Source organism: Cervus elaphus, chromosome 33 (assembly GCF_910594005.1).
Source record: "Cervus elaphus chromosome 33, mCerEla1.1, whole genome shotgun sequence".
NCBI lineage: Eukaryota > Metazoa > Chordata > Mammalia > Artiodactyla > Cervidae > Cervus > Cervus elaphus.
In genome coordinates this window covers 21733373-21759182 of record NC_057847.1, presented here as the reverse complement: position 1 = coordinate 21759182, position 25810 = coordinate 21733373, and the positions used below count along the sequence as shown (strand labels likewise).

Genomic DNA, 25810 nt, shown 5'->3' with positions numbered 1-25810 from the left:
AGTGTCCATCTATAGATGAATGAATAAAGATGTGGTATCTTTTTACAATGGAATGCTACTCAGCCATAAAAGAAAGAATGAATTGTTGCCATTTAAAAACATGGATGAACTTGGAGGGTATTATGCCAAATGAAATGTCAGAGAGCAAGAAGTATTGTATGATATCACTTATATGTAGAATCTAAAAAATAAAATAGTGAACATAACAAAAAAGATACAGACTCACAGACACAGAGAACAAGTTAGTGGTTACCAGTGGGGAGAGGGAAGAGGGGAGAGGCAATACAGGGGTAGGGATTAACAGATACAAACTATTATATATAAAATAAGCTACAAGGATACACTGCACAACCCAGGGGATACAGTCAATATTCCATAACAATTATAAATGGAGTATAACCTTTAAGAATTGTGAACCACTACATACTACACCTGTAAATTATATAGTATTGTGCATCAACTATACTTCAATTAAAAAAAAGAATACCTCTCCTCCCCTCAGGATTCTGAAACAGCCAAGAGTTTGAGAAAGAGAGAAGCAGATTTGATTCAGGAAGAAAATGGAAAATTGAGAAATCAGGCAAAAGAGAACACTACACAAAATGTGTGAGCCTGCTTTCTTCCAAGCTGGATGATACTGGATCTCTATAACTGACCAGATATGTGTAGTTTGTTGCTTCATCACCTCCATAAATTAGTGTCTTTCTACCACTAAAACCCCCCAAACCAACCAAACCCCAAATCAAAGCCAGAATTAACACATTTGAATCCAAACACACATGTATGCAAGATCCCTTCACTCACTAATTAGATAATTGCAATATTTGTGGCAAGTGCCTATGCTCAACTAACGTCTAGAGAAATATGGTGAAAGTAACTGCCAAAAGTTGATGCTTCCAATTATTTAAGAGTAGGCCTTATTGACTTTTCAGAAGAGTGGCTGTTACCAGTAACATGGCAACATCTTCCCCTAGTTAACATTCAGTTCTACCAAACTCCCTCCTATTAGTCTTTATCTTGTCATAACTCATGAAAGTGTTTTGTTTTGTTTTGTTTTTTAAGAAATGGTCACATAGTTGAGGGGTGAAAGAGCTTTTCCTAGAAACATGCCCTGTAGGGAATGAATTTCACAAATACTTTTTCTTTCTCTAAGGGAAGATATTAAAAATTTAAGACAGCAGTTTGATATAGCTACTTTTTAAAAGTGACTTCTTCTATTGTTCAGCATCATAAATAATGTATGTTGAGAGTAGAGCCCCAAAGCAGACAAACAAATGAAAAACACTAGGGACATAAAAGACACAGAATAGACAGCAAAGTAAGTATGAAGACAGTGTAAAACAAAGCACTGGCATTTGGAGCAAAGGGGCACCCCGTGATCAGGTCTGGTGTACCTTTTGGGGGAGCAGCAGGTTCCTTCTTGGGCACGGGAACTGGCTTTTTCTCCTCTGGCACAGGTTTCTTGGGAACTTCAGGAACTTTAAAGACACCATTGTTGAAACAATATTGAGAATCTAGTCTCCTTCTGAGACACTTAAGATGATGTTAAATCATAAATCCTCAGTAAGAGTGAAAGAATTTAGGAAGTAATTTAACACTCTACCTGTGATGAAAATACATGCTAAGTACATCAATACTGTAGAGACATTACATATATTACATGAAGTTGACAAAGACCAAATTAGCATGGCCTGGAGTCTAAAAGTGTTACTGACATTTGTATAACATATTACCACAAATTAATGAAATCAATATACACAGGAATAAACTATATTACAACCAGTTTACAGATGCTATCTCATTAACGCACAGATCCAACAGAAAAAGGTACAAGAAGACAGACACTATACATATTTTTCAAAAATATGATTCTACCTTTGGCTGGTGGGGGCTCCACCTTTTTAGGAACAGGAACAGGGACCACTTCTTCTGGTTTCTTGGGCTCAGGGACTTCAAAAAAAATGGGTTGTTTTTGAGAAATTGTGCATTTTGACAAGGCATACATTGCTGTAAGGCTTAAAGGAAATATATTCTGGTTTTACACCAATTGAAGGTAACAAAATTATGTTATAATCAAGGGTTAAGGGCAATGGGCTAGTGGCTAGTCAGAAAACGTGCCTGTCATTCGTTTTTACCCATGGAGTCTCTACTTTCTTAGAAACAGGTTGGAACACCCCTTCCTCAGAGGTACTAGTGCCTGTTTCTCAGACACCAGTTTTAGAAACTTTACTTTCATAAAGTCACTGCACTAGAACAACTGCATTTAATTATCTTAAATAATGTTTGTATCCTAAATGTTTAACATTTTGCCTGGGGATAGGAGAGGGTCAGTGGTGAGGGGGCGGGAGCCCTAATTTGTCATCTCTCTCAGTTTCCAAGTTCCAGTTTCCATGGTGGTGCAAATACATGCATCCTGGCTACCGATCATGATGTCGCTGTCATGGAATTCGGAAGGGACAGGAAGTAGTGCAAAATGATCCAGTATTTTCACAACGCAGAGGAAATCCACATAACCTCGGAAACACAGTCACAGTAAAAGGGGGAACTAATGAATTTTGAGCATTTATTACCATAGTTTTAAACAGAATTTATTTAATTTTATATAATTTAACTTTTAATCATGGAGGTATTAAATGCTGGGTAGCAAATTCCTGAAAACTTAACATCAGCTCTGGTAAGCTGGTAGGAGCTTGCTCCAGGACACGGTATTTCTATTTCTAAATGGCTGGTCACTGGATCGTAAGCTCAGTGAAGTGGGAAACAGACCTGCTGGGAATTGTCATTCTTTTCTCCAGTATCCTCCTCATGGGTCTTCTCACCTGCCTATGATTTCCTTTGTATATAGTGGCTATAGGTCTGTGGACTGTGACTAAATCTATTATTTAATAGTAACAGATTCAGATATTTGGAACTTTTAAAAAATATTACTTTGAAACTTTTAAAGGAGTTTAAACTTGGAATAAATCACTAATACCTTTGGGTGGAGGTTCAGTCTTTTTGGAAACAGCAACATGAATTTTCTCTTCGGTAACAGTTTTCTTTTGTACCTCAGGGACTGTAAAAAAATGTACATTTTAGTTCCTGGTATGCCATACTGTAGGTGATATTGCAATTTACAAAGAATATTGAAATACAAATTAAAACAGACAACTGTGAAATGAAAAGATGACAGATTCACAAGGAGACAGAGATATCTACATAAACACAAATTAGATAAGAAGAGAGATAAAAATCCATCTGAAGCCCTTCCAGTTGAGCCCCATATTCAAATTTGCCTTGTACCTGTAACTGACACCTCCTCCTCCTCTGTGTGAGCAGCAAAGAACATCTTCTCTTCTGAAATAACCATCTTCTTTGTATGTACAGCAGGTACTTCAAAGAGAGTATTTCACATTAGTATTTCTTTTTTCCAGGAAAAGACATCAGATTAAATACATGGTGTGTATGCTGTATTTAAGTTTTTAGTTGCAGAATGAGTGGGTTAATATGATAGCTTAAGAACAAATTCAGTATTGACAAGGAAACAAATCATGTTTTGATCTATAGGGACAAACAACCCATGCAGCCTTTATCAACTATTATTAAATTGGAATCAAATAGAGACAACTTCTTCACATGGGATGTGGTGTTTTCCCAAATCCATTAGGGCTTATTCATATAAGTGAGAGGATGGGAATATTATATGTAATATAAAACACTGCACAGTGAAGTTAGAGAACTACTGATTAAACACAAATCCTTCCTTAATTAAAAAATTATGCAATTTTAGAGTGAAAGTAAAAACAAGGTTATTATTTACATAAATTATATAAATGTGCAACATAACATGTATATTATATAATATGTCTTTATTTTGGTGATTTCATATTTGTGAATTGTTAAGTAATATATGTACACATATCCATACACATAAATAAAAATGTTTAAAACTTGTAGCTGAAAGACAAAGATGTATACCTTTCACTTCAATAATTTCTTCCTGCACTGGAGTCCGAGAAGGTTTTTGTGGAACAATCTTCTTTGAAACTTCAGGTACTTAAAAAATATGTACAAATATATTTGTATTGTGAAGAATATTGTTTTGCACAAAATTTAAAAATATCTTAATTTAGATGACTATATAACTAACGTGACTATATATTAGTAAACAATTACTTGTGTACATGGTACTTGAAATGTTTTATCAGTTTTTTGAAATCAAATTCCTTCCAACTTACAGAGAAAGTTTTTTTTTTGAAAAATCCTTAATTAACTTTGAAATTATAAAAATAGATGTACATAATGGATATTCATTGAAAGGACTGATGCTGAAACTGAAGCTCCGATACTTTTGGCCACCTGATGCGAAGAGCCGACTCAATGGAAAAGACCCTGATGCTGGGAACAATTGAAGGCAAAAGGAGATGGGGGCAACAGAGGATTAGGTGGTTGGATGGGATCATTGACTCAATGGACATGAATCTGAGCCAACTCCAGGAGATAGCGAAGGACAGGGAAGCCTGGTGTGTTGCAGTTCATGGGTTCTTAGAGTCGGACATGACTTAGTGACTGAACAACAACAATGGAATATTTGGAAGGTATAAAAAATATAATGTGGTGGGGAAAAAAATCACCAATTCAGCTACTACCCAGAAGCATGAAATGTTTTAAATAATAATACCTTTGGTGACTTGAACTTTTTCTTCCTCCATTCTTCGAGAAGTCTTTTCAATTTTTTCAACTACAGGCTTCTTTACAACTGTAAGCATTTTAAGAAAATTGCAGTACTTTTAGAATTTCTATTAAAGTAGTCTCTCTCTTTTTCTTTCATTTTTTAAAGAGAGAGATAAGTTTGTTGCACTGAACTTCAAGTACAAGCTTCTGTACTTCAAGTATTTTGGCTTTATTTTATGCTTACCACAACAATCTTTTTATCATCTTTTTTATGTTTACATTAAATGAAGTAGGTAGATATTCTTAGAAAAAAATCATTGATACAATGAAGTTTCAAGAAGAAGTTGTGTCTATTGGATTAAATTCGTGATTCATACATCTTTGCCCAGCAAGCCATGATCATGATGTTGATGATGTGGTCTATTTAAATAATTCCAATTACATACCTTTAGGAGGTGGTACTTCTTTCTTTTCAGGTACTTTTGCTGGAATTTTCCTCTCACGTGATTCTTTAACAAAAACAGTAATAAAAGGAGTGGTTGAATACGTAAATTCTAATAAATTGTATCAGTTTGCAAATGATGTAAATTAAGAATAATATACAACTGTGTAAATTACTGTATTTGGGATCTGTATTGATAACAGGATTACCCAGGCCAGATTTAGAAGCAAGATCAAGCAGAGATAGCAAGGTAGTAAAACTAAAACTTGAACTTCCGCATTAGAAAAGAGCACTTAGAATTCAGTCTTAGTAACAGGACTAAATGATTCAATTTATAAATTTACAAAGCATGAAAGTAACTCTGAAGAAAATAATTCTTTTAAAGGTTCTAAAGATTTCTAACTTTAAAAATGGAAACGGTCTTTTCATCTATTTCATATTCATCATGAATCAGGTTAATAACCTTGAAAATAGAATTGAGCAACAATGAGGCAAAGAGGAAAAAACCACCCGACTAATACATACCTTCATAAACCTCCTTCTGAACTTGGATGACTTCTCTCTCTTGGTAAGCCTCCTCCCACTCTTCCTCTCCTTCGTCATAACCTTCCTCCCTTTCATAGTATTGTTGCCCTTCTTCAAAGTCTTCTTCCCATTCCTCGTGAACTTCCCTCTTAGCTTCTACCTGGGTCTCTTCGTAGTCTTCCTCTGGTTCCTCATAATAAGGCTCTTCATACGGCTCCGTATACGGTTCCACCTCTAGCTCGTCGTAAGGTTCTTCCAAAGATTCTATGTAAACTTTCTTCTCCTCGTAGACTGCTTGTTTTCTCTCATACACAGCTTCTTTTTCTTTCTGAACCTCTTTCTTTCTGGTTATGGTTGTTATTTTCACTTCTTCAGCCTTGGAGGATACATCAATAATTTCAGGTGCTACAATAAATCAAACAAAATAATATTAGCATATTAATTATATCCACACAATTACTTCACTGAACAAAAGTCGAAGTCATCTAGCAGTATCAGTGTCTGAGATTTTAGCATCAGTTTGATTACTTATGTTTTCTTTGTGTTGTGGTTCTGCTTAAATTTTTGTTGATTATGGAACACAATCAGGAGGGACAAGAGACAGTCTACTCTTAATCTGAGGACTCTTCCCATGTGTACAAAATGGCATTCAGTAAATATTCTTAAATGAACACAATCTTCCATTGTTTTGTGGGAGCTCCAATTTGTAAAACTCTTAGCTTTTTTCCCATGGAATATCTTAATATTTGATCTTTTTATGGAATTTATATTTAATATTTCTGCAGCTACTTACAATTCCAATTCTTCTTTCAAAAACAGTACTAATTTTAAAGCTACATTTTTGAATACTGAATATAAACCTTTAGTCAGTTTAATAAAGATAATATTTGAAATTTTGTAATTAATCAATTAATTGTTTTTGTATGGCAACTTTAAAAATACTAAGGCTAACATTATTCATATGATGCTTAACATCCGTGTTAGCTACAGATGAAATAATAAGAGGTGATCCCTCCTTTCTAGCCCTAACCACTTCTCTCCCTGTGTCCACTGCAGAGAGGCTACATAAACATTTGCCTAGGTTTCTTTCCTGGAATTTGCCCAATATAAAGTAGCCATTATTTTGACTGCCAATTTTCCTGTAGCAGAGGAGACTGCAATTTTATAATAAGTTGGAAGCTTAGTACATAAGAATACAATGCAGGGATAAAAATCTCAGCAAGAAATAGAATATTTAATAATTTCATTTACCTTCCGCTGGAATTAAGGCAGTAGGACGTGGTGGCTTGGGAATCTCTACAGCTTTGAAAACAAAAAATGCAAGTTTATTTTTAGATTATGCATTTTTTTAATGCTTACTAATCCTATATACCCTTGTTAGTCATTTGTATGATCTGTGAATACTATTTGTATACCAAATGCTTTTATAAGATGCAAATTTGGCTCACCAGAAATGCTCTGCAATGCCATGCAAATGAAAATATGGGAAGGGTAAAACTTTTTTCTAGCTTAGATTGATTTAAAACAATTTAAAAATATGAAACATAAAGAGAATATTCAGTATGTCTGATGCTAAAACATAATGCTAAAAGAAAATAATTTTTTTTCAGGGATTAATGATAAAGTTCAGGAACTATCCATGGCTTTTGAGCTTCTCCTTATTCTGTAACACTTCATAAATGACCACTCAGAAAAAAAGTCTCAGTGAAAGAGTCTCCTGTGCTCCTGAATTTTCCTCCTTTTTAGGAGCTTGCTGTTCTCTAATCTTAGCCAGGTGGATAAAACTGTTTGCTTAAATTTAGCTATCTATTTTTCTTTCTAAAAATTTTCCAAGTGACAATGAAAACTTAAAGTAGGTAAATTGATGCCCCTGTACAAAGTATTTTTCTTCTGTGGGTATTGACATTTAGCTCAGCTGAACTGGGAAAGATGCTGAACTAGGCTGGAGCAACCACTCAAACCTAGCACCAGCCCTTTAAAACATTCTATTTGAGTGACTAGATTAAGACCATATGTTGGAGGGCAGTGCCTTCTTTAAATCACCATCCAGAGACAATAAGAACTCTCTGGTGTGGCCATTGGGTGTCATGGGCAGACACAGGAAAAGGAGGACAGGGGAGGAGAAAAATGGGAAAATAAAGAAAGTTGAGAAAGAGAAAGTGAGGGCCGAGTCAAAGAAGAGTGTGAGGGTGAGTAAATGAAGAGGTACTATTTTATAAAGTCACACTCTTAGTCTTCCTCTGTCCTTCCCTATCTGGATTTAATTTTTTTAACTAAGTGAAAAGCAGTTAAGATTGAATTTTGGGGGGTGGGGTGGGGTAGTGCAGTGCAGCTCGCAGGATCTTACTTTCCTGACCAGGGATTGAACCTGGCCCACAGCAGTTAAAGTGGCAAGCCCTAACTACTGGACTGCCGGGGAATTCTTGGAATTTTGATAAATCATAATACCTTTAGGTGGTGGTGCCTCTTCCTTGGGCTTTGCGACAACCTTTTTGGCATCTTTCTTCACAGCTTTTTTGGTCACTAAAAAATAAGATGTCAGATGTAAATTGTACTAAAATGTTTTCAGGAGACTGGGAGGTTTATTGAAATTTATTTTTTCCATATGGTTTGATGATAACAAGAGACTCTGTACATTATTGTAAGATGCCTGTTTCAAGTAGAAAAATTTGGGGGGAAGGAGAAAGAATATGTAAGTAAAAGTGAAAGTCATGTCTGATTGTGATCTGATGAACTGTAGCCCGCCAGGCTTTTCTGTCCATGGAATACTCCAGGCAAGAGTAATGGAGTGGGTTGCCAATTCCTTCTCCAGGGGATCTTCCCCCTGAAGATCTTCCGAGCCCAGGGATTGAAGCCGGGTCTCCTGCATTGCCGGCAGATTCTTTACCATTTGAGCCACTAGGGAAGTCCACACTAATTTTATGCCTGCTTCAAGTTTTTGAAACATCCAGGGCAAACCCAGGTGATATGTATAGAAAAGGTACACTATTTCATCTTTGTTTCACTTAGGTAAGACTGCTTTAAATTTGTCAGGAATAAGAATAACAAGTGAATTAGTAAAATTAAAGTTCCACCTATGTTATATTATGGAAATTTTCTTCTGTTAATGCTAACATATACCTTGATCCTGGCCCCAGATCATAACTTGATTATGGCTCCTAGTATTCATGAATAATGACACTGTTGTGAAGTTTTTAAATGTGATTTAATTTCTCAAGTTTCCCAGTGGGTACTTAAACTTAGTCATGCTGACAGTAGTGCTCAAAGCATAATTCACTCATTAAGATGAATTATTATTCCTGACAACAAATATAAGTAGAAATCTATTTTTTGATATTTGATTCTTGCTCATTTTTACTATCAGAAGTAGACAAATATAGTTAACTATGTTTATGTAAGTTATAAAAATATTTTTCTTTGTTACTGAGATAGTTTAATCATAAAACTAGAAGTGCTTTTTATTTTTTTGTCTTTTAACTAGATTTCCCCTAAGGCTAGCTGAAAAATTTCTCAAGCTTTTGACACCAATTGTAATGGCTATTAGAGGATTAGCCTGGAGGCTACTACTATAATGGTGGCTTGGCTTTGGGAAAATGTGACCTCGACATGCAGAATTTTTTCCTGATGTTGCTGGGAGAATTCTAACAACAGTATTGAACTCCCCAGAACTCGAGAAAGTCCAGGCAGTCTGCTGATTAATTAGTTGAGAAGTTTCCAGGCAGAAACAGCACAACTTATCTACTGAAATATTTAAGAGGGACAATTCCCTGACACACTCAAAATTTTATTGGCGAGCTCTTTCCTTAGCTTTAGGAAAAAAAAAAAGATATTCTAACTCATATTTTTATAATGAAATAGTGAATTTTAAGGAGTAGTTAATAGTGCAATTGAGAAAAAACACAAACTAAAATTTAAAACCTGACTATACACTAGCATTTTTTATTTCTATAAGTTTCACTAGGATTTGATTTTATTATTTTATTGCTAAATGGAGTAGTTAGGAAAATATTAAATGTGAAATCAGCTTGCTATTAATGCTTAAGTGATTTTTTTAAAAAAATATTTTAATATTAAGCACGATATTTATTTTTTCTAATGATTTTCAGACTTTTAGGAACATGTCCAACACATTTAATTAACACTAAAATCATGTAGCTTACATTTTGAAAGGCAATCCAACCTGCTGACCACTAGAGGGCCAACGTGTTGCACTAAACAATATTTTCCAGGTCTGTATATTCAATAATTAAGTCCTATATTTTGGCCTTTAGGTAGATAACATATAATACCTTCAACACGTTTTGCTGGTGGTTTCTTTTCTTCAGGTAATGGTAGCAAAAGAGGGATGGGAGGAACAGCCGTAGGAGGAATTTCTAAAAAAATAAATGCCATCATAAGTAACATGGTTTGGTTTCTCATTTTGTGTGAAATACAATGAAAAGTCTCATGCACTTCTTTCAGTTTTTCAAAGGCGGTATACTAGCAGTTCAATAGTCAGACCACATAAACATAGCATCTATTTATAACTGCAACTATTCTTTTGCTTTGATTTCTAATTACACCGTGAAGAAGATAAAGTGGAAGGATACTATGGTTTGGCACTGGCAACTTTCTAGTGGCAGGTAGTATATTGCTTGTTTTTTGTTTGTCTCATGCTAAGTCGTGTCTGACTGTTGTGACCCTGTGGACTGTAGCCCCCCAGGCTCCCCTATTCATGCGATTCTCCAGGCAAGAACACTGGAATGGATTGCCATTCTCTCCTCCGGGGAGTATTCCCAATCCAGGGGTCAAACCTGCATCTCCTGCATTGCAGGTGGATTCCGCTGAGCCCCGGGGAAGCACAGTGGTAGCATATTGCTGCTACCATATTCAAGCCCGGGGCGGGGGTGGGTGGGGGGTGGTGCTGGGTCTTTCTTACCTTCTGGTGGTATCGCTCGGATTGGCATGGTTGGAATTGGAACTCTGGAGTCAGGAATATCTGAAAAGAGACATTTAATAGTGATAAGCAGCAAAAGACTGAAAGCTCAGATATTTATTAGACAACTAAGATGTGTTTGGTTGTTAGGCATTTCCAACAGCAGAATCTAAAATACAGAGACAAAGACATTAAGATTCTTCTGTAAGCAGCCACACATGCAAATTCATTCCCTGTGACAATCTGTTTTGTTCTATGGCCACACTGTTTGACCTGATCCTAGAAGTCAGCTAAATGTGACCTCATTACCTCCAATTTCCCAAACTCATAAAGCCTAACATTGGTATTATTTTCCTGATGATAATTTTACTGAATCATATTTTATATTAGTTTGGCTTCTATCACTTACAAAATTACACTGAATGTATTATAAGCAAGGATTGATTTTTTTTAACTTACCAGGAGGCTTCATCTCAAGTTTGATTTCTGCAAAATTAAAAAAAAAAAGATATTTTAGAAAATTTAATAGAATTGTCTTGGCAGGTTACTTTGTTGCCAGAATCGCAGTGTGATTTGAATGGGGTGTTTTCTGACCTTTGGTTGTCAAGTACAGCTCTGCGGTGCTTCTGGCTTCACCTCTGGGCTCCAGTCGAGCAATTACTGAATAGACACCTAAGGGAAAAAGATCATGAAACCTTTGTGTTCTGATATGTTTGAAAAAAACACTTCTTTCTTTAAACATAGTATTCATTTATATTTTTCTTTCCTAGGAAACTAACCTAGATAGAATCATAGAGTATAAGCATAGACTAGAAAAGAAATACATAAAACAGGAAAAGCTTAAATTATATATTCACAGGGACATTGTCAATTAAGTTACCTTCATCATCTGGGGTCACGTTGTGGATGGTCATATAATGGCAGCGACCATCATTCCTAAAGTTGTATTTCTGGCTCTCGGTCAGTTCTGTTGGTCCTTTGTACCAAGTTACAATGGCGTCATCGAAGGACACTTCACATTCGAAGGTGGCAGACTGGTGCTCACTCACAACAATGTTCTGTATGCGCTTTGTAAACTGAATTGGTTCAGCTGTTTAAATACAAAAAGAGTTCAAATTTAGTTTGTATAGGAGGAATTTCTTTTACTGTGCTTTTCCCTCAGATGTTCAAAGTCTCTATCTTTTTATCTGATTGGAAAATAGCAGAAAAGGGTTGAAAATATAAAAGAAGGACAAAGTACACTTCTTTGCATCAGTAACAAAAAATTACCTCAATACTTACGTGTACTCCTGTAAGATTAATGTGGAAAAGTTTAAAGAAATCCTGCAAGTCCTTATAATATTTACATGAAGAAAATAGTCAAGGTGCTTATAATCCAGAATAAAACTTAAACTTTAAAAATGTTAGTGAAATGGGGGCTTCAAAAGAAAGGGAACATAAACTTCATCTTACTATACACTTTATTCCCTTTTGAAATTCTTTCCTCTGTAAAATAATTCTGACTTTCAGGTTCTAGAACTGTTTATTACGTGAACTTTATAACTTTTCTTGTGAAATAATTTTAAACTCAATAGGAAATCTGCTCTTCTAAATTTCACAGGATTCATTTTGAAGAGTTCTGCAACCTGCTTTGCAAGCACCAGTGGGCAGGCATGGAGTCCACCCCTTGCAAATGGCAAGGGGTACAGGAGGAGACGGGGTTGGAGTGGAGATCCTCCTGCAAAATTTCATCTGGAATTCAATGTTTCACAGCATTGTGAGCAGCTTAGATATCATACGTGGTCTGGTAAGCTTTTTTTTTTTTAAAGGATCATAGAAAAACTAGGCAATTATTTAAAAAATAAGTGGTTTCAACTGGATCCTTTAAATGGAAAACTATTCAAAATTTCTGAGTTTTAAAATACAACCAGACCTTGATATCCACTGTAAAGCACGTCAGAGATTTTGAAATGCTTATGTAAATAAGAAGGCACACAGTTGTTATTTCAGCAGCTATAAATGGGTAACAATGCCTGGAAGTAGAGCCCATCCTTAGAGTCAAATGTTGCTGAATACAGTCTAAAGGTGTAGGTCTTTAGGAAATAAAACTTGTTGCTTCTAAATCCTGACATTCCATTTCATTTCAGAGATTCAGAAGGTTGGAGTGTGATCTTCATATGAAATAACTGTTTTTGAAAAATAGCTGCTAATCACATATCACATATATTATTAATTCTATCTCCATAGTTTCATACAGATAGAGTCAAACTGATTCCTATAAACAAATTGTCATCTCCTAGCCAAGATGTTCAAGACATGTAGCCATGAAATCTGGTCCTTTCTCTAAGATTTATTTCTAGGATTCAAAATCAGAGATGTGAGATTTATGGCATTTAGTAGAATTGCAAAAAATTATCAGAAATAACAGTTAGAAAGTCATGTCATAGTTTAGATTGAAGTCTACTGGTCAAAAAATTATAAAAATGAATCAGCACTTATGGGAATACTTCCCTTTTTGATTTTGTATAGATTTTGAGACATGAGTGAATGGATTGCTATGAGTGTGCTGGGAAATGAGTTCACACAAGCATTTTAGATACGCGCAAAGGCAAGGTTGCAGGGGTTGTGCGTAGCATTTGCCTCTGACCGATGCTGTGATGACTCCAGCCGTACTCTTTCACCCACCTTCGATTCTGAGCTCTGCGGAAGTTTCGAGGTCTTCGTGTTTACAGGTGTATCGACCCTGGTCCTCTGCTCGAACATCTGCAATGGTCAGCTTATGGACTTTGTGCTCCACTTCTGTTTTGTATCTACCTTGGGGTTTAAGGATTCTGCCGTTTCTGAACCATTCAGATTTTACATTTGGCACTGAAAACTGGCAGGTCATGGTACAAGTCTGGCCTTCTTTCAAAGTAACATCCTGAAGATGCCGTTCCCAGGCAGGCTCTGTGGGTATAACACAGTACATATTTTTGTTTGATATCACATGTGATGTGTTCAAAAGTAAATTCATCTCATCCGTTTTTTTAAAAAATAATAACACTCATTTTACTTACCAATTACAGTTAGCTTAGCACTGGCAATGTGTGGACCACACACCAATCTGTAATTGCCCTGATCTTTAAGTTGACAGTCCTTGACTCTGAGCGTATGTCGATCACCATCAATGCTTATTTCAAACTTATCACTGCGTTCCAGTTTTTCAGTCCCTTTGTACCATGAAAGCTTGATTTCTGGATAATTAATCTTAATGTCAATTTCAAACACAGCATCATTATCTTTCAAAACTGTCTGATTTTCAATGTCCTTGATCAGAGTGACAGGCTAGGAGAATAAAAAATTAAAATGCATTAGTCACTCCTTCCCTTGTAATTTCCAATAATTTGTTCATTTTGTGATCAGCATGATTCATTTTACCTCTGTCTGTGACAGCCTTTGCTGAATAAATGATACAAGTTCCTCAAATTCCTTCTCTTCCTTCTCTGACTTCTCTATTTCTTCAATTTCCTAAGGAGAAAAAAAATAGAATTATTACATATGGAAAAGATTTTGAATCAGAAGATGGATGATTATATTCAGCTTCCATTCTTGATGCTGCTTAGGTTATATTATGATATTATACAACTGTAGGGTCTGGAAATTCAAAAGGTGTAAGCTAGATGTTTCAAGCGTGAATTTTTAGAGATTATACTATATGCCGAAGAGCATACCAATCTATGTGTCTCTTCTCCTTGACTTTGCTTTAGCAGTTCAAATGCTTGAAGAAGACCTCGGAAATCAGTGATTCCATACATGCGGGCATATTTTTCATATTCTTTTGGATCAACATTTTTGAGAAGTTCCATGATATCAATTTCCTCTTCTTCCCCAGCTCCTTTCTTTAAGACTGGAGTCCTAAATGAAATAAGAAATAAACATGAATTACCTCTCTTCTACTTATTCTGAATTGTCTGTCATCATTCAAAGATTATAATTAATTTTTTTTTCACAAAGTTATAGTTCTGTGTTCTTTATTTAATTTAATAACTACTAGTTTTACCATGTTAAACAAACAAAACTGTGAAACAAACAAACAAAAAATGTGGGTGTGGAGACAGAGTGGATTAAGATTGGACCACAGTGCCAAGTACAGAGATTGATCAAAGAGTTTAAGAAAGGAAAGAAAACAAGTATTTTTGTAAACTTTACAACAAAAGAGGCTACTGAAAGAATAATGAAAAATGATATCAATCATGGAAAATATTAATAAAGAACACATATATATCATGGGAAATGTGTAGAAATTAAATGTTGATTAATCATGATGAAACATAATTGGTATTGATATTACTGGTAATTATGGAAAATATTTAAAACAGTTGATCTAGAAAGCCATTCAGAGTAAGGAAAATTACATGTAGAACCAAAAATTTTATGTCTAGACACAGGTTTATCTATAGGCCATTTCCTTTGTTCAAAGTTTTAATGAAAATTTACTTCATTCTCAAAACTTTCTCATGATTATTTAGAAATTGACATTAAGGCACCACTAACTTCCACGCAAATACTATATATTTCCTTATCTGTTAAAAGCATCTATGTGCTTATTTTCTTTCACAATCTGAATCTTGGAGGGGACGGTCCACGAATGAAATATTATCAAAGGCGATGTTTTACTGAACTTACTTTTTCAGCATTGCTCTAAGATCTCCTTCAATTTTCTCTTGTTTCTTCCTTTCATCCACCTGTAGGTTAACATTACTTTCAATTTCACCATGTTTATTAAATGCAACACATCGGTATAGCCCAGAATCGGTTTTTGTGGTGTCTCTAATCTCCAGTTTGGCTTCATCGCCTTTTTGGTGGATCAGTATTCGACCTCCTTGGTTCAGCTGTCTCCATTTCCCTTTTGTCCACTTCACATTTGGAATTGGATCACCTCCAACTTTTGCAATGAATGTTGCAGTGGTTTCTAAGGAACGATGAAAACAATTCAATAAAAATTTAATTTTCCAAAACCATTTTTTTCTGAAATTAAATCAGTAGTAAAATGTACAAGATAGATGAAGATGTACTTTTCATGAAGCACTTACTTTCTACAACTCTGATACTCTGAGGTTCTGACACGAAGAAGAGTTTTCCATCTACTGCTGCTTTCTTAGCTGCTGGGACGGCAGCTGGTTTGTCTAAAACAAAAAACACATGTACATGTTTTGTTATCACAATTACCTTAAAATTGCAATAAATAATTTTCTTTGAAAAGTAGACTTTAAGAGTTTGGCGATGTCACAAATATTATGAACTCTATATGAGTGGATTGCAGAAGATAAAGCAATTTCACAGACATTTATAACCAGTTACAGTTATGGCAAGCAGACTAAACTACAATCACATCAATAGCATCAAGTTTTATACTTCTAGACTTGGTTTTCTTACATAGATTTCCTTCAGGGATATAATATCAGGCTAGCTGATATTATTAGTTAGCATTGCAACTTGACACGAATTTGAATAAACTCTGGGAGACAGTGGAGGACAAAGGAGCCTGGTGTGCTGCAGCCCGTGGAGTTGCAAAGAGGTGGACATGACTTAATGACTGAACAATAACAACAATAAATCAGGCTTATGTCACATTATTAAACAGGATCATTTCTGGAACTCCATTTAGTTATATTTTTGGATATGGTGAAAAAAATGTCAAGAAATGTGATGGTGAACTTGAGTACTTTCAGAAAATTCATATGGAAATTATTGCCATGAAATGATCTAGTATTTTAATTACAGTGAAGAGGCTGCTGCTGCTGCTGCGTCGCTTCAGTCGTGTCCAACTCTATGCGAACCCACAGACGGCAGCCCACCAGGCTCCCCCATCCCTGGGATTCTACAGGCAAGAATAGTGGAGTGGGATGCCATTTCCTCCTCCAATGCACGAAAGTGAAAAGTGAAAGTGAAGTCGCTCAGTTGTGTCCGACTCTTAGTGACCTCATGGACTGCAGCCCACCAGGCTCCTCCGTCCATAGTATTTTCCAGGCAAGAGTTCTAGAGTGGGGTGCCATTGCCTTCTCCCAAAGAAAAGGTTATAAATTGCAAATGAGCAATAACTGATATTTCCAAAAATCTAATTTCATTAACATAAGCAGTTAATCTAAATAATAGTGTCAAGAAATCTGTACCTTTAATGGTCACTTTTGATTTGGAAGTGTCACTTCCAGCCACATTGGAAGCTTTACACACATAATCTCCTGAATCTGCTTTAGTCACATCCTTAAGTTCCAGCACAGCAGTCCCATTAGCAAAGCTGAAGCTGCATCTGTCTGAGGGCTTTATTTCTCTGCCAGCCTTCAACCACTGGATCCTGATGGGTTCTGATCCCCAGACGTGGCAGCTGAGTTGCACAAATTCTCCTTCGCTTGCTGTTACTGGGGTAAGGTGCTGATCAAACACAGGTGGCTTCTTAGGTTCTAGAATTAAAAAGGTATTTTCATGAGGAACATAAAAACAAAGAAGTAATAAATTCCAGAAAAGAACGTTTTGCCTCTAACAGGTAGCACTGATTGCTATAGTAGAATTGAATCACGTGCCTTTATTTCTGAAAACACTGGTTACACATGTTGGATGGGATGCATGAGACAAGTGCTCGGGCCTGGTGCACTGGGAAGACCCAGAGGAATCGGGTGGAGAGGGAGGTGGGAGGGGGGATCGGGATGGGGAATACGTGTAAATCTATGGCTGATTCATATCAATGTATGACAAAACCCACTGAAAAAGTAAATAAATAAAAATAAAATAAAATAAAAATAGAAAAGGGTTTAAAAACAAGGAAAGAACAGATGCCATGCTGCCCATGAATGACCCAAGCGTCTGTGTCCTGATTAAGCACTACAAACATTGCACTAGCAGTTACCATAAACTTTGGTGTCACATAGTATACAGGTGATTCTCTCAAACTTGCGTGTGGCTGTATTTTCACTGAACCCTAAAATCTAAGAGCCTACTGGAGAATTCTGCTCATGATATGCAATGCTTGCTATCCTTTGGGAAAGAAAGCCAACATCTGTGTAATCCATGAGCCCACTATTTTAATATGTGATTTTCCTTGATGTTCAGATTTAGTTATTATATGTAGCTACAGTAGCATTTAAAAACCCAATCTTTGCCCAAAGGAATGAGGACTTGAAGCTCAGTGCTCAACTGAAAACCAATGAAGAAGACATCAGTAACATGATGGGAAGGCTGTGTACAGCTGAATGTTATATTTTACTGAACCGTTCTGAGACCTACATTTAAGAAGAATAAGGCAACATTTATGATTGCACAGATGAAAACTTCTGATGCCTTACTCTTTAAAATTCTATGTATTAAAAAGCCTCAGAATTCTATAGAAAGTATTTATCTATCTACTCAATGGCAAAACCAGCATGAATGTAACTCATGAATAAAAGCTACAGCTAAGCACATATTCTTCATCTTACTAAATGTGTTTAAATGCATTTAAGTCCTATTAAATGAATGATAAAATCTGAATTACAAGTTAACTCAATGATAATACCTTATTAGTAATATTAATCTATTGATGTTATTAGCCTATTGTCTGTGCGCCCTGAAATGGTCAGCTAGATCATCAGAGTTGGTAATTAACTCCCAGCTGTTCAATGAAGTTAGACTGTAAAGTGATTTTGATTAACTGCCTCATAATCATCTGGATGAAGCCATTACAGTTAGAAGATCAGATTGAGACAATCTCCTTAAACAATACAGTCTATTTCTTTGCCTCAAGCTATGACTGTATATTTGTAATGATATACATCTTTCCATCCATTTTTTCTCTTAGAGTAAATTTCATCCTTTTGCATTTGATTAATATTCATTTACAGGCTAAAAGCTTTGGGCAATATATGTCAGACATAACGCTGTAGAAATATCCTTAGAAAAGAGAATGCTTCAGAATGTGACAGACCTCATAATAAGCAAAGCTAATACAATATTCAATGATGAAAATTTTTAAAAATTTAAAAACAAGTGTGCTTCATAAAAATTTGTATGTCACTCATGCATGAATTTCAAAGTAGCCTTAGACTTCTAACTACCTGACAACATTCTGGGATGTGATTTACAAGCTAAGATACATAGTCTATAATATGACACCTACTTTGCCGGGACATGTAATTAAATTACAAATAATACATATATCTATATATATCTATATATATATCTTAGTAAACATAAGTGAAATTGTAGCAAGCCGATTAAATAATACATATCTGGAATTCAGAAGTAGGTTGAGATGTAAGAAGAAACACACATGACTGTCTAATGGGCAATAAGGAAAAACGCACCATGCTGGGGGCAGTCAAGGAGACTTACCTTTGATGATGATCGAAGATGTACATAGAGCAGAGCCTGCATCATTTGACGCTTTGCATGTGTACAAACCAGCATCATCCATGCCTGCCCTCTTGATATGCAGCAGAAGTGTGTTGTTCTTGAATGTGATTTCACAGTTAGACGTTGGGTGGATCTCTATGTTATTTTTGTACCAAGCAACAGAGATGGGTTGGGAACCAGCAACACGGCCCTCAAGTTTGAAAGAATTCCCTTCTGTTTCTTCTACTGTCTCTGAGAGTTTTTTCGTGAAACTTGGTGGGATCAGCCGCTCTGTAAGAAAAGTTCAAGGACATATGAAGTGGAATCCAGAAGTAGGTTGTTAATAGGAGGCTTTCCAAGAAAGAGAAGCCATATTTTAAGTTCAAAATCAAAGCTGACCAACTAAATACAGCATATTAATGTAAGGTTCCTAAATATTTTGCCTCCTTCCACAAGTTTATTGTATTTATTTTTACTTTTAAATTAAAAAAATTATTTTACATCAGAATATAGTTGATTAACAATGTTGCGTGTTTTAGTTTTAACAAGCTTATTTTAAACTGTTCTCTGATTTATGGGATGGATGATAAGAATAACTTATGGCCAGTTACAGAACCAGATATTTGTAAAGAGTAAAAGGAGGGGGAGAGAAACTTTTGAGAAATGCAGATTTTAAAAGATCATTTTTTCTCTAGAGAAACTTATTTCTTCTGAAACATTGTTTTTATGTCAGTGGTTCAAAAATGTCCTAAATGAAAAAAAATCCTAAATATTATCTGTTCTAACAAAACTGCACCCTTAGGATATGATATGCAAAGGTACCTTTTATGTTGAGCTGAGCCGTGCAAGAGTCCTTTCCCACTTCATTGACAGCATAGCACGTATACTGTCCAGAGTCTCCTTTGTCCACTTTCAGGATGGTCAGGTGGGCACTGTTTTCCAGATAACTAATCTGGTAGTTTCCACCACTGCGGATCTCTCTGTTGTCTTTAGCCCAGGCGACCTTTATCGGCTGTGTTCCAGTCACGTGGCACTCAAAGTCCGCACTCTCTCCCACCACAGCATCCACAGGGGCCAGAGGGATGTCAAAGAAGGGGGGGTTCTTTCCCTCTGGGAGGACAGCAGGAAGACAAGGTTTCAGGCTCCATACCTGACCATCCAAGGTCACACAAACCATCCTCCCCTAATTTCAAATTTGGTTATAACAATTTTACTCACAAAAATAGACGCTTAGGAATTCACGTACCTGTGAGAATGAGTCTGGCGCTGGAAGTAGCAGAACCTATAGGGTTTGAGGCTGTGCAAGAATACTGGCCTGCAAAACTCCGATCAGTCTGAAAAATGTTTAGAGTGGCCACATTATCTAAAAACGATGCTTGTACGTTGGGGCTGTCTTTCACTGGCCTGCCATCTTTAAACCAAGACACTGAGATAGGTTCTGATCCACTGATAGCACACTCAAAAACAACCGGTAGCCCGACTGTTTCCTGAACATCTCGCAATTGTCGAGAAAACGAGGGTGGAAGCTTTTGCTCTGTAGGAAGAGAATTAATGTAATGAATACTTCTGGACAGTTTGAATTTACTGAATGTTCTTCTCACAATTACTGTTACCTAGATAATGGAATTCCTATAAAAATGTCAGGATATGAGGAGGTATTCACAACTCTTAATTAACTTGGACTCAGGGAAGAGCAGGTAAATTTTAAGTGGAGCAAAAGTTTTAATTTGATGGCATGCTGATGCATGGTATGGAGAAGGGAATGGCAACCCACTCCAGTATTCTTGCCTGGAGAATACCATGGACAGAGGGGCCTGGCGGGCTACAGTTCGTGGGGTCGCAAAGAGTCAGACAGGACTGAGTAACACTGATGCATGGTAGGTGTAAAAAGATGTAAACCAATAGAAAAACTGATTAGTTTAAGGTATATTTCTGGCATGTAGCAGATTCTCTTACTTTTTAAGACTGCTTTCTAGCAATCTGAATGAGACACTCAGGGAGAGGGATTTAAAAATATGGCTATTTGTTTTTCTTAAAGATTTAATTATAGAGGCAAATGATGATATGATCCTTCTAACTGAAGATTTAGTCATTTTATTTCTCTCTGTAAAGGTGATCAAAAAAGATAATCTGCTAATTTGTAGGTAGAACTACTTAAGCAGAAAACTTTGCATTTGGAAAGATTCTCCCAAAAAGAAAACCCTCACCAGATATTTTAAATCTTGTTCAAAAGAAACACATTCACTTTAAAAATATTGCAATCACCTTGAACAGTCAGGAAAGTTGATGAAGAAACCTCTCCCACACTGTTTTCAGCTCTGCAGATATATTCTCCACTGTCATTACTATCAACCTGATTGAAAACCAATGTAGCAACATTGTTCCTAAAATGCATCTTGCAGGTAGCAGTAGGTCTCAATTTTGTATCTCCTTTAAACCAGGACACTGCAATTTCAGGGGTCCCACCAAGCTGGCATTGTAAGGAGGCAGAATCTCCAACAGTCACCTTCACAGGCTCCAACTGCTTGACAAAATATGGTGGTTCTACAGCCAAGAGAGAGAATCAGTCATGAAAGAGGCATGCCACGATGGCTATATGTATGCAAAGATGGGAATGTGCAATCACAACAAACCTAGTATCAGGATCTGTGCTGAACAGGAGTCTTTTCCAGAAGTGTTCTCAATGTAACAGTTGTACTGTCCTGCGTCCTCCACAGTGCTGTTTGGGATTTCCAGGATCGCAGATTTTTCAGTTGTGGTTATGTTACACCTCTGAGATGGAGTTACGTTTATGCCATTTTTCTTCCATGTCACGGAAATGGGAGGAGTTCCAGTGTACGTGCCCTCCAGGATCAGAGGTTTTCCTTTCTCTATGCTGTAATCATTGAGCTTCTTTACAAATCTGGCTGGGGCTGTAGCAGACAAATTGAAAATATGAAATCAAACACATATACACATGGATATGGCCATATCCAGTACTTCACCTATGTTAACTGTAAAAATGCAGAATAGCAGTCAAACAAACCTTTTACGTAGAGATGCGTTGTACAAGAAACTCTGCCAGCTTCATTACTGACGATGCAGGTATACTCCCCACTCTGTGATGTGTCTACATCAAACAACTCCAGTTCAGCAACTGAATCCTCCAAAGACACATTACATGTGTCCCCTGGTACTAGTTCACTGCTGCCCTTGAACCAGCTAACACTGAAAGGGGGTGTTCCTTTTACAATGCTTGTGAAGGTTACGTTGCTTCCAGTTAAAACATCCATGGGGTCAGGTTTCTGAACAAAAGATGGTGGTTCTAAACAAAAAAACCACATATCAGAAAAAGGTTAACATTTTTGAATTTTGATTATAAAAATGTTTAATGCATAATGAAATGCAATTATATTTTACTGTATTTTTGACTGACCTCTCACAGTCAAAGGAGCACTGCACTCATCAGAACCAGCCACATTAGTAGCTATACACGTGTAGCTGCCAGCATCTGATTCTTCCAGCATGTTCACAGTTAAAGCACATGTGTTATCCGTCAGGGTGGTCTGGTATTTCCTTCCACTGCTAATCTCGTTTCCTTCATGGAACCAGGAGACAGAGATTGGAGGTGATCCATAGACTTTACACTCCATTACCACGGAGGAACCAGACAGACCATTTGTCTCTTTCAATCTTCTTGTGAACGAAGGAGGAACAGTTCGGTCTGAATGTGATAAAAATCAAACAAACAAGGGACATCAGTTATAAAATGATTTGAAGAGAGAATTATTGTCTTTTTGATGGAATATCCCTAGATCCATTTGGCTCTTTTGTGGGGGTATCAAAGAATTGCCTGAGGCTTCACACAATGGAAAGCCTTGAGAATCAATGGGCAAGATGTGCTAGTTGCCTTAGGAATTTTGGTCTTTCTTTGCTGTGTATCATTATGTGGAGACTTATTCCAGCATAACTGACAGTAGAAAACCACAGTATCCTTATTCCTTACTCAGGAATTAAGTTTTATTCCTACCACCCTGAACTGTGGTAATTCCTCCAAGAGAAAGGAATAGAACTTTTGGACTTGCTTTTCTCCTATCTCTATAATGAGATGATTGGATGGCATTGTCGATTCAATAGACATGAGTCTGAGGAAGCTCTGGGAGATAGTGAACGACAGGGAAGCCTGGCATGCTACAATCCATAGGGCTGCAAAGAGTCGGACGTGGCTTAGCAACTGAACAGCAACAGTTCAGAATAGGCACATTACCTCTAATTTTGCTGTCAGAGAATGTCAGACTCATGTCACACGGTAGCATGTGGAGCTTCTCATACATGGGTATGTAAAGCAGGAACTATACTACGATAACATGAAACAAAAACCCAACCAACCAACCTGAAACTTGCACTGAGGCTGTGCAACTGTCTTTGCCCACAGGGTTCTGCACCTCGAAACTGTACACCCCACTGTCACTGGGGGCCACATTAATGATCTTCAGGCCAGACACTTTGTTGAAGAAGCTTATTTTGTATTTGCTGTCACTCGTCAGCTCTTTTCCATCCTTAAACCACTTGGTGGTGAGTTCGGGTGTGCCAGTGACCGTGCATTCCAAGGTGCAGGTGTCTCCTGTGGTCACTTTTATGGATTCTGGCTTTTCCACAATTGCTGCAGGCTCTGGAATGAGATATCAATTGCATTCAAGTGTTAAAATCCCATTGAAAAACTAAAGGAGGCACAAGTACTGATAAGTGTACGCCTTCTACTCATGATATTCTCTCTGCACTAACCGAGGATGGACACCGTGGCAAAACACTCTTGCATTCCAGCATCGTTTTTGATCTGACAGGTGTATTTCCCGGCGTTGGCTGTTTCCGCTCTTGAGAACTGTAGCGTTGCAGTGTTTTCTGAATAAGAGATCCATATGTTGTCACTTTCTCTGACGATCTCCCCCTTGTCTTTGAACCACACCACGGAAATGGGCTCAGCGCCTTCAACGGTAGCCTGAAGCTGAACTTCTTCACCAACAATGGTAGAAACATCACTGGGTTTCTTCACAAACCTTGGTGGTGCTGATGAAAAGGGGGCAAAAAAAAAAAAAGGAGATTTAAAAGGTGTGGGGCTAAGAGTATTTCCCTCAAAGCCATCAATGCTAGGAATCAAACTAGTGATCACGCACTCTTGCACTCTTTCCATTTCTTAAAGAGGCATTTCTGGTGAGTGGGAGCAAAAATGCATTAGAGTTTTATACTTTTCTGGCCTTTGCCACAAGGCTTGTGGGATCTTAATATCCTGACCAGGGATTGAATCCTGGGCCACCAAGTGAAACTGTTGTGTCCTACCCACTAAACCACCAGGGAATCCTCCTAGAGTTTTTATTAAGCAGAAGGAGTTGAACACCTTTGCCTCTCTAGCTTTCTAAATCCAATCAAAATCTATTGGGAAAACTGTTCAAAAGGGTACTTAGTAAGCTTTGAAATGCACACTAAACATAAAAAGATTTAGGAAAGGAGAAAGGGGAAAAGTAGAGGAGACACTAGAGGAAAAGGATGGAGCAAGAGCTGAGGGGTCAACAGAGTATTAAAGTTAGAAGGAAAATACTAGTGATCACAAGAGGCTGAAGTCACTCTAACCTTTCAGAGTGATGGAACCAACACAGGTGTCACTTCCCACATCATTCGTGGCTTTACACTGATACTCCCCAATGTCCGCAGCGTCGACGCTCAGAATGTGAATGCTCGTCAGGAAGTTCTCAGACATTATCTTGTACTTCTTGCCACTCCTAAGTTCTCTCTTGTCTTTATGCCATGAAACTTGAAATGGGGGAGTGCCCTGAAGCTCACATTCAAGGTGAACATCAGCTCCTTTCAGTGTTTCAATGGGATGAGGCTTTTTGCGGAAAATGGGTGGTTCTAAGGTTGGAAGAAAATAGAGTGAGAAAGAAAGGGAAATTAGGCTGTATTCTCTAAGTATGTATTTACAAGTAAAAATCAGTTGTCTATTCCAACATAGAGAGAGAGTATCACATCTAATTTTCTATTGGATCCTTTAAAACTTTTAGAACCTCGATGGAGAGTCCAACAGGGAATTGAGAGGACAGCTAGGATGTGCAAGACATAAAAGATGGGTAAATGCTCCTCTCCCAGTTTGCCCCAGATAGCTAGTGGGGAGCTGCTGTATAGCACAGGGAGCTCAGCTAGGTGCTCTGGGATGACCTAGAGGGGTGGGATGGGGGATGGGGCTCCAGGAGGAGGGGATATCTGTATACTTACAGCTGATTCACACCGCTGGACAGCAGAAACAAACATAACATTGTAACGCAATTACATCCCAATTTTAAAAAAAGAGAGATAAGAGCTGACCTTTAACTTTCAAGGAGGTGGTGCTGCTGGCGCTGCCGGCTGCGTTGCAGGCCTCGCAGGTGTAATCTCCACTGTCTTCCACACTGAGCCCGTGCATTTCCAACACTGCCACTGAGTCCACGAATGACATTCTGAATTTACTGCTCTCTTGAATTTCAGTCTCGCCCTTGTACCACAAAACCTTGATTTCTGGAGACCCTCCTATTTTACATTCGTATCTTGTAGATTCATCTTGTTTCACGATTCTTGAAGGTTCTAGCTTCTTAATGAACCTGGGTGGTTCTATGGAAGCAAGAAAGAAAACACAAGGGAAGAGATGGGAGAGACATGTATAACTCAGGATGAAGCGAAAAGTCAAACAGAGAGGTCTTTAGCTCTGGAAAACATATTTATTTGCTACAGTTCAAGAAAGAATAGGTTAAGTGAAATCTAAATCCTCAAGTAAAATGCATTTATTTTTGTAAGCACCCCCATCAAATATTATTGCAAACGGAAGGAAGAAGAGACATTAATCCTTGTGCAATCCCCCACCAGCAAAAGAATCACTTCTTTGTGCAAGATCAGAGGCAGAGTGTGTATCTGTTGGTGAAAGCACTCTATGGTTTACAGGGATTAAG

The 25810-nt window shown here is 37.2% G+C and overlaps 1 protein-coding gene across 1 annotated transcript in view; it reads right to left on the bottom strand.

Moving 5' to 3' along the window:
* The window catches only part of TTN (titin), a 276026-nt gene that overhangs the window by 159242 nt on the left and 90974 nt on the right, over positions 1-25810 (bottom strand). The window contains exons 87-119 of the mRNA XM_043894260.1: positions 25194-25475; positions 24465-24743; positions 23622-23903; positions 23230-23508; positions 22273-22560; positions 21883-22161; positions 21491-21769; positions 21123-21401; positions 20104-20391; positions 19680-19967; positions 18858-19148; positions 16667-16954; positions 15587-15679; positions 15180-15465; positions 14225-14408; positions 13932-14021; positions 13571-13838; positions 13200-13460; positions 11416-11625; positions 11130-11207; positions 10995-11021; positions 10539-10598; positions 9910-9993; positions 8069-8143; positions 6872-6922; positions 5621-6025; positions 5100-5162; positions 4661-4738; positions 3958-4035; positions 3283-3372; positions 2975-3055; positions 1876-1950; positions 1395-1478 (exon numbers count right to left, since the gene is read on the bottom strand). Coding sequence (XP_043750195.1) covers positions 1395-1478; positions 1876-1950; positions 2975-3055; positions 3283-3372; positions 3958-4035; positions 4661-4738; positions 5100-5162; positions 5621-6025; positions 6872-6922; positions 8069-8143; positions 9910-9993; positions 10539-10598; positions 10995-11021; positions 11130-11207; positions 11416-11625; positions 13200-13460; positions 13571-13838; positions 13932-14021; positions 14225-14408; positions 15180-15465; positions 15587-15679; positions 16667-16954; positions 18858-19148; positions 19680-19967; positions 20104-20391; positions 21123-21401; positions 21491-21769; positions 21883-22161; positions 22273-22560; positions 23230-23508; positions 23622-23903; positions 24465-24743; positions 25194-25475 — 6123 coding nt within the window. The remainder of the gene's footprint in view (positions 1-1394; positions 1479-1875; positions 1951-2974; positions 3056-3282; positions 3373-3957; positions 4036-4660; positions 4739-5099; positions 5163-5620; positions 6026-6871; positions 6923-8068; positions 8144-9909; positions 9994-10538; positions 10599-10994; positions 11022-11129; positions 11208-11415; positions 11626-13199; positions 13461-13570; positions 13839-13931; positions 14022-14224; positions 14409-15179; positions 15466-15586; positions 15680-16666; positions 16955-18857; positions 19149-19679; positions 19968-20103; positions 20392-21122; positions 21402-21490; positions 21770-21882; positions 22162-22272; positions 22561-23229; positions 23509-23621; positions 23904-24464; positions 24744-25193; positions 25476-25810) is intronic.